General features: G+C 47.0%; 1 protein-coding gene across 13 annotated transcripts; it reads left to right on the top strand.

Annotated features, from left to right (window-relative positions):
* Window positions 1-3,088: 3,088 nt before the first annotated feature.
* Window positions 3,089-8,424, top strand: LOC123190778 (filament-like plant protein 7). 13 transcript variants are annotated; one of them, XM_044603499.1, is made up of 5 exons: window positions 3,089-3,355; window positions 4,635-4,742; window positions 4,827-4,950; window positions 5,114-7,104; window positions 7,671-8,424. In XM_044603499.1, exons 2-5 carry the CDS (start codon window positions 4,650-4,652, stop codon window positions 8,154-8,156), a joined length of 2,694 nt encoding a protein of 897 aa, XP_044459434.1. In that variant the 5' UTR covers window positions 3,089-3,355; window positions 4,635-4,649; the 3' UTR covers window positions 8,157-8,424. The 13 variants fall into 13 exon arrangements, with proteins under 13 accessions (XP_044459434.1, XP_044459432.1, XP_044459431.1 ...); XM_044603497.1 differs by having other exon boundaries at window positions 4,824-4,950; XM_044603496.1 differs by having other exon boundaries at window positions 4,821-4,950; window positions 7,674-8,424.
* The last annotated feature ends 637 nt before the right edge of the window (window positions 8,425-9,061 follow it).

Genomic DNA, 9,061 nt, shown 5'->3' with positions numbered 1-9,061 from the left:
AAGGACGCCGTGGGAACGATTGGCTTCTTTGGTCATCAGAAGTGCACAACCACATTCTGGATGCTTGCATATGACCGGCCGCTGATTCGTGAGACGAGTACCTACAGACGTCTGAGAGCACACGCGGAGATGCCATGGTCAGGTTTGCAACTGTCGTGGTTGAGGTATTCTGACCTCAGTACCTGAGAGAACCAACTGTGGAAGACACCGAGAGGCTCCTGGCAATCTCAGAAGCAAGAGGGTGGCCAGGTTTGCTTGCATCGCTTTACTGCATGCATTGGAAATGGAAAAATTGCCTGAAGGCTTTACAAGGGCAACATCAGGGTCATATTAAGAAGCTCACCATCATTCTTAAAGCAGTTGCATCACATGATCTTTGGATTTGAAACGCTTTCTTTGGCATGCCCGGGTCTCACAATGACATCACTGTGCTCCTCCTTGCCACTACATTGTCAATGGACATGAGTATAACATGGGCTACTATCTGGTTTATAGTGTCTATCCTCCACGGATTACCTTTTTCAGCACCATCTCAAACCCAATTGGCCAGAAAAGGCTCACTTTGCCGAAAGATAAGAAGCAGTTAGAAATGATGTCGAGAGGGCATTTGGAGTTCTTCAAGCATGTTTTGCAGTTGTTCATGGATCTGCAAAAACAACGGGATCCGAAGACCTTGTGAGAGGTGATTACATGTTGTGTGATCATGCACAACATGATTGTCGAGCATGAGGGTGATGATGATGCCGTAGCTCTTGTCGAGCATGAGGGTGATGATGATGCCGCAGCTCTGGAATTTGAGAACATGGGTGATCCTATCCAACTTCTGGACCAGAATCCGACCACATTTGAGGAGTTTATTCAAATGCATCGACGAACTCACGAGCAGCTCAAGAAAGGAGACAACAATGTTGGGATGTAAATATTTGAACTTTTTTAAATTTAAACTAGTGCTGCATGCGGCTACTTGATCTTCAGTGCCCTTTGCATGCAGCTACTTGATCGCGCCGACTCAGGAAAAAAATCCGGAAAGCCGGATGTATACGGCTACGATTTGGATGTCGACCTCCCGCATCCGTGTCTGCGGATGGATGCAGGAGAGTTTTTGCGGGTTGCCGTTGGAGATGCCCTAAGAGCAACTCTAGCGAATCAGCTAAAACAGCCCGTCCGCTATAATCCGCTATGATAACCGTCAATATAGAGAATCTGGACTATTTTTGGGCGCGGAATAGATCTGTTATATTTGGTCATTCGCACATTTTTTGGACGGGATTCTATAGATTCCAGCCCGCGTCCGCCATATCTACGGTTTCCCCTCCTCTTTTTGTTGGTTTCTCTATCCTACCCGCTCATTGGCATGAAGGAAACTTTCGCCCCTTCCATTCCCACTTCCACTCGCCGCCACCGATCTCGCCGGCCCTTCGCCGTCTCGCGTCACCGCGTCGCCAACCGCCACTATGGAGTACCCGCCGTCCCCAACGATGTCGCTCCAGCCTTCCGCCGCTTCGTGTTCGCCAAATTGTAACCTAGTTGTGGCCTGGGTCCTCGACCGGTTTGTCACCACCGCGGAGACGACCACGAGGCGCCTCCTACACCTTAATGGGGAGCTCACCATAATCGGCGAAGAATGTCGCTTAGCGACACCTTTGCTAATGCCGTCAGGGGCATGCTCGCTTAGCATCCTAGTTTTTTTTAGTTTTCAGTTTCAACGTGTTTGCTGAAATGCGTCCGGTTTTTTTTGAAGGTAATTCATCCGATTTATTTAAAGGCATCCACTAAGCATCAGCCAACGAGCCCAAATTTGGGCCTGTCACATGGCAACCGTTAGATGTGGACTCCCCCAGCCGTTCTATGGCCTTCTCTGAATCATTTTCTACCTCCAATAGTCAACGCCCCCACGAAAAAAACCCCCATGCCTTCTCCCCTACCATTACGTGCGAGCTCTTCCGACAAGGGGTGGCAGCAGCCCCTCTCCATCGAGTCGCTGCTGGCCGCAGCACCGGCGTCGTACCGCCCCCTGCTAGCCTCTGTGAACCTTGAGGTCACCGCACCGACTCCGACAACTCCGCTCGTAGCACTATCATGGCAAGACGTTGCGGCTCACCGCTCCATGGTTGCAGCGGCAAGGTGAGCCGCGTCGCCCCCTCGTAGTCAACACCCGGCTCACCGTTGGTTGTAGCAAAAATGCAATGCCGGGTTGTGCATTCTACTTCCCCCGTCGGTGGTTGCAACTTTCCGCGGTGATAGTTGCAACTCTTGGCGTCGCGATTGCAGCTCCGCGCAGTGGTGGTTGCAACTTTCGGTGTCGATCGTCGCCATGCCGGCCTCGAAGAGCTCTAGCAGCGGTGACACACCAGTTGTAGCAGGGGCCTACGCCGGCTGTAGGATCAGGCGAGCTGATTGTAGCATCGCAAGCTGGTGGTAGCAGGGATTGTGCTGCTCGGGAATGGTTGCGCCACCCCTTCGTTGCTTCGTTGGCGGGGACTCACAGAGGCCATCGCTGGGATCAGAGAAGATTGAAGACGGCCATGGCAGCGGGAAGAGATGGGGGTGCGAATTCAGAGAGAGGGATGGGAGAGCCGCTCACGTGCTATGATGGAGGAAGAGGTTGGGCGTGGAGCAGGGCAACAAAAACTGACGAGTCATGACGTTGTTGTGGCTAGTGCAGGCTTGGGAGGAAGAGAAAAAAGATGTAGCGATACGAAGTGACAAGGTGGGCCCGCGGCTAGCGAATGGTGCGACCGGTCGACCGGTAGCAAACGTTTCTCTTATTTAAATTAGTGATGAAATGTATGCGGACACAGATAGATAACTGGCTTCTGTATCGATGTCCGTGGACTGATCCATTGATCCACGGACGGATATGATGTACGGTTTGAGAGTCGGCGTGGGAGTGTAACAAAAACAGATGTGCTAGGACCAAATCTCGACACCATGACCCAAACGAGATAATCAATGGAGAGCTGAACGCCGTCGCACGTACGCAACTCTGGTATGTATCCACCGCCACCGCCGACACTTAAACCCACCGTCGATCACGGCCTCACGACGATCTTTCTACAATCTCTGATGAGGCAGCTTTTTTGGTCATCCTGTAGCAGTTTTGTCATCTCAAGGGCCCAGCCGTGAACCCCTTTTCCTTTTTGCTAGGGACACCCAGCCTCTGCCCCCACAGAAAAAGCTGAAGACGATAGCTTTGTGTCCTTGTCCTCACAGTCACCTGACTCATCACCACCCCCTTCCTCCCTCCCTCCATACCATAGGATGCCTCCACAGTGTCACAGGTGACCCAGCAGCACAACAGTCCCTTCTCGGCAAGCGGCGGCAGAGCCACTGCCACTCACTCACTGGAACGAAGGTCAGTTCTCAGCTCAGCTCACCGCTACCATCCATCCCTTGTGTTCTTGCAATCTCTCTATCCATGCCGCCCTTGTCCTTTGGGTATGTGTTTCTCAATCCATGTTTGGTGGTTGGGAAAACGATGGGGATATCTATCTGGAGCGGAGCTAGCTAGGGGGTTATGGTGGTTTGGAGGTACCGGGGGGATCGATGGCGATGGGTTTGGCTCCGCTGCTTCACTGCACTTGCTAATTATAGCTAGTTGCTTGCACGCGCAGAGGTTTTCTAGCTGCTTGCTGCGCCGATTCCTCTCCTGCTTCGATTCTTGTGTGGGTATTTCTAGTGGGGTTTCACTGCTTGCTTGAGGCTTCTTCCCTTCTCTACTCTTTGTCTGGGGGCTCCTCGATTTGGTGTAGCCAATCTGCACAAGGAGGTGCACAAAGAGAGTGTCAGTTTGGTCCTGATTCCCAGTTTGCATAGCGGCTTCATTAATTGGTTATAAAAGGCTGAGTTGTGGTTGCCGAAAAGAGTACTTGCGTTAGGCGCCATCCTTATCAATGGATGCGCCTGCGTTGTGTAGTACCAGTAATTCTGTCGAGACAGAGGAGAAGCACTCCTCAGTGCCACTAGTGATGTTGTTGGGACAGAGGAGAGGCACTTCTCTTTCTCTGTATGCTATTCTTGCAATACTTTTACCAATTTTGACTTCCGGGACGGCGTAATTGGCTTACTTAATTAGATAGATGTTCTATGTACCTATCAGTGTTAAATGGCTTCACTGGTGGGTTGCTCTCACAGTTGTGGATCGGTGCAATGCTAGTGGACGGCCACCCACTTGGTTTCTGGAAGAAGGTAGCATCTGGTGGCTAATTTTGTATTATCTGTCTTTTGGAAGGAAATATAGTACATTTGGCTAACGATATAGCCTTTTGGAGCAAGTGGTGGGTGCACTGGGGATAGAACTGAGCAAACACCTCAATATACCCTGTGGTTGCTTTTTTAGTTATGTGTCGCTATCTGCATCAAAAGTGAAGGACATTGCAGCTGGCACAAGTAGAAATTGTTAATCCTGCCCAGTGGATTAGGTAACCGGAACTGCAGATTTGTAGAAACGAAATGATACTGAGATGTTTACTTGATTTGTCGAAAGGATTGCAAAGTTGAATTGATACACATTTCTGATTCTTTTACCCAAATAGCACCTATACTGTATGAATTGATATAAATATGCACCACTAATGTTGCATTTACTTCTAATTTCCGGGGAATCTTGTGTATCGTTGATTACTGGTAAAAAGTGAGAGCATCTATTTATGGACCATAAAACATGGCTTTGGAGAAAGAAGGCATCAGAAAGGACAGTTTTAGTAAAGAATAAACCAAATATATCAGATAAGGAACAGGAGGTATATCATCTACAGCTCTACACATTAAGAATTTTTAAGTTTATTCAGTACTTGCTAATTAACTCATAAATGCTCAAGGAGAAGATTGCACGGCTAGAGAGATCACTGCAAGGCTTAAATGAACAACTTTCATTTGCTCATGCTGAATGCTTCGAGAAGGATGCTATTTTATCCAAGCAAGCAAAAGTAGCTGAAGAAGCCATACTAGGTACCACTCCATTCATCACTCTCATTTCAGTACAAGTTCCTGGTCATAAGTAGTTGGACATATGATTTATCTCATCCTAGAAGTATAAATGCCACATGCACGTATGCATATATGTCGGCTATTTATTTTCTGACCAACCCCTTTTTGACTACGAATGATCCAGGCTGGGAGAAAGCAGAGGCTGAAGCTATAGCTATCAAGACAGAACTTGATGATACTCTACATCAGAAAGCCATGGTTGAGCAAAGGATTTGTCAGCTTGATGAGGCTCTAAATGTTGCAGCGGAAGAGAGGGAGTTGTTGATAAAGGATACTGCTCAAATAATTTCTTGTGAGAAGGATAAAGTTTGGAATCTAGAACAAAATGTCGCGGAGAAAGAGAACATAATTGCTAGCTTGGACGATGAGTACAGCAGACTATCTGAAATCCTCTCAGCAAAAGAGAAAATCATCTTAGATCTAACTGAATCAAATGCAGTGAAAGAGTCGGACTTGAAGGACCTTGCAGTAAAACTAGAGTCAACAGAGAGATCAAATTCTTCTCTTAGATATGAGGTTTGCATGCTGCAGAAGCAACTTGATATTCGTAGTGAGGAAAGGAAGTGTAACCTCAAATCTGCTGATGCTTCACACAAACAACATCTTGAAAATGTAAGGAAGATTACTAAGCTAGAAGAAGAATGCAAGAGATTGCGCTCAATGGTACGTAAAAGGCTACCAGGACCAGCTGCCATTGCTAGAATGAGAAGTGAAGTTGAAACACTGAGCAGCAGTACAACACACATAAGGACGGGAAAGTTGAATTCTTCGCCATCCTTCAATTCATATGATCAGACACAGAACACTTCCAATGCATCACATGTAAGTCCTTCATTGCTTGCAAGGCTACACGTGACGGAAGATGAAAATAAGGCCATGCAGGAATCTCTTTCTAGAAAGGATGGTGAACTTCAGCATTCCCGTACCATGCTTGCTCGCACAACCTCTAAACTTTCCCAAGTTGAAGCTCAACTCGAAGACTTATCAGGTGATCGAGCTACCACAGAACTGGCAAAAAGGAGTCCTACAGTGGTTGAAAATCCTCTTTCATCTATCTCCGAGGGTGGTCGCAATGAAGATAATGTCAGCTGTTCTGGTTCATGGGCATCAGCCTTGATTTCTGAACTTGAACATTTCAAGAAGGGGAAGCTGACTACACCTTCTTGTAAGAGCACAAGAATGTCAGACTTAAGTTTCATGGATGACTTTGAAGAAATAGAAAGGCTAGCGATGGTATGTGATGATAAGCCTTCAAAATCATATGATGTAAAGAGAGAGGCAGCAGAATCAGCAGGTAAAGAGCTGGTTCCAGTTGATGGTCTCAGTGAAACAGCTAATCAAGTTCACCCGCACAAGACTGAGAAGGGACTCCTGAAGTTAATTGAACTTGTCGAGGGAGTTATCCAGAGATCGTCAAAAGATTACAGTAGCAACCTTGTGCAATCTGGTGGCAACATGGGTGATCAATCTACGCTGATAACTGGTTATTTCGCTCATGCATTCTTATGGAAAACATCAGAACTCACATGTGTACTGCGACACTTCATTGTTGTATGCAATGAGCTTCTGTATGGGAATACTGATGTCGAAAGATTTGTTCTTGAAGTGAGCCTCACACTAGATTGGATACTGAACCACTGCTTTTCACTGCAAGATGTATCAGAGATGAGGGAAACTATCATAAAGCATTTGCATTTAGATAGCACTGATGTGCATGAAGCTGTTGCAGCCAAACAAATAGGAGTCCAAGCCACAAATGGCATAGATGAACCCGGCACTCCAAACAGCGTGCAGATGTCACTAGTTTCTCAATCAAGCCCCATGGATATTGGACTTAAAGCTGATAATGACACAGACAGTATAAGGAATGGAGTCTCATTCTTCCATGCACCGGAAGTAAAATCTTCAAGTTTGCGAGCAGAACTTAATGCATTGAAAGAAACAGGAAATCTGGTAACACATGGTGTTGATGGTAAATCAACAGTGAGTGAACTTGACAAACACAAATCCATCGCTAACTCTGAGGTAAACAAGGGCAATCTACAGGGAAGCAGTCACTCTACTGAAGAAGACCCAAAATGTGTTTCTGGGAATAAAGATAAAAATCTACAAGCGGTAAGATCCACGCTATATTATTTGTTGAATTCTGTGGTTTTAAAGATAGCTTAGCTCTTTTTTTAGGAGAAAGAAAATACATATTTATTTACAGCCTTATGCAAGAAATTTGCTCCATATTGATGGTGTCCTTTCTCTAATATGTATACAATTTTTCCTTTTGTGAAGCTATATAGCATTCATTCTATTCTTGTAGCAACCAGAATTGCATGCAACCTCAAATGCAATAGTTTTTTAAATAGGAAATAAGGAAATTTGAAATGACACTCTTGCTTCATTTTTGCTCTGTTCTGATAACGTAACATAACATATCACCATTTTATGCCCACTTTGTATATTACAAATTTGTGATCCTATATGACGGTAAATGACCAATCCTAACTGCCTTTGCTGTGAAACCACTGGAAATAATTGAACATGTTTTCAGATCGATTCAATCAATTTACTAGTTTCTTGAGTACACCCTGCTTTGAAGGGCTCTTTAGTCCATGAGTTATTACCTTCATTTGGCAGTTTACCAGTAAATAAGTTTTTGAAGTTAACATTTAATCCCCTTGTTCACACAGCAGCTGGAGATCTCGACAGCATCAGAGAAGCTCATTGAGTGTCAGGAGACAATCCTAAACCTGGGAAAGCAACTGAAAGCACTTGCATCGCCAAAGGATGCCACCTCGGTTCGTCCAGAGCGAAAACCTCGGTCCAAGTCACTGAATGAGATGCTAGCCGTCGACGACGGGGGATTTGATGACCTCAGCTCCCCGAAGACCAAGGAGATTATATGCTCAGAAATAAGGCCACCACATGAAAGAAAATTTTCGGCCGACGGGGGAGGTGACGATTCAGAATCGTGTTATTCTCACCCAACACCGGTGGCTCCACCCGCCAAGCCTTCCGTTGTGAGCGGAAGCTGCAAGAAAGAAGCCGCCGCCAAGGCCGTATCACTAGCCGTTGTCCCAAGCAAGCAGAAGGGGAACCCCAACTTGCTCAAGAGGATCCTGACAGGAAGGAGGAGGGATGCCATAATCAAACCAAAGGTGGTCCTGAGTGCTTAGCTGACAGAGACCAAGGGTAACTCTATCCATGATAAATTCCATTTCCATGTGTAAATTAAGCGTGTATCAGTTACCTGTTGAGCTGTGTTTCTTGTCAGGTTTAGGAAGAACCATGGAGTGTGGATGCCGTGTATGTATTACAAGTATTAGTGTGCTTTGTAGCGTTGTGGCCAGCATTACCCTGTTCCTTAGGTGTATGAACTTGTGTTTGCTCTTGGATGTGGCTAATTTGTGAGTAGCATGCTATTATGTGCATCCTTTTGAGGAAGGATTCTTGGTCTGAATGTCCTGACACCGACAAGGCTGATGTCTCCCGTGTGAATTTGTTCCTGAATCTGGCTAGGGGGCTAGATTGATCCCTGTGTTCTGAATGTCTTGACACTAACAAGGTTGCTGTCTCCTGTGTGATTTTGTTCCTGAAACTGGCCAGATCTCATGTAGTAGTACATATACTCGGTGTATCAGGGCAGGAATTATGGGTTTCAGACTTAACATGGTACTGTAGTAGGTGTGAGCAGCATCGCAAAAGTGGAATCAAATGGACGCAGCATGCCAAGTGAAATTAGTATGTTCAGTCCAACGGGAGTGTGAGAATGCAGACTGACCTCCTTCCGCACAAACTCGGATTCACCGGACCGGTGCGCGCCGCCGCGATTGCTTACACGGGAGCCCTTCCGCGAGGAGTGGCCGAGATGGAGCCAGCCGCTGACACGGCCAAGCGCTCCGGCGCGGCGAGTTCAGCTTCAGTCATCGTCGACGGCCGCTCGCGCGTGGCTTCGACGACGAGCGTCGGAGCGTGTCCGGCCGGGGTGGCGAGAGAGGACGGGCGAGAACGGGGGGGAAACCGTTACGGTGGGAAGGGGAGAGTGGAGGCCGGGTGAGGCGTGCGCTGAGGGCCGTGGAAC

The sequence above is a fragment of the Triticum aestivum genome, chromosome 2A, assembly GCF_018294505.1.
Source record: "Triticum aestivum cultivar Chinese Spring chromosome 2A, IWGSC CS RefSeq v2.1, whole genome shotgun sequence".
Classification (NCBI taxonomy): domain Eukaryota; kingdom Viridiplantae; phylum Streptophyta; class Magnoliopsida; order Poales; family Poaceae; genus Triticum; species Triticum aestivum.
This window is presented reverse-complemented; position numbering and strand designations above follow the sequence as displayed.

Coding starts and splice junctions, on each gene's coding strand:
- LOC123190778 (XM_044603493.1), top strand. CDS start 4,650: ATGGACCATAAAACATGGCTTTGGAGAAAGAAGGCATCAGAAAGGACA. Junction 4,743..4,820: donor TATCAGATAAGGAACAGGAG/GTATATCATCTA, acceptor TAAATGCTCAAG/GAGAAGATTGCACGGCTAGA. Junction 7,105..7,670: donor AAGATAAAAATCTACAAGCG/GTAAGATCCACG, acceptor TTGTTCACACAG/CAGCTGGAGATCTCGACAGC.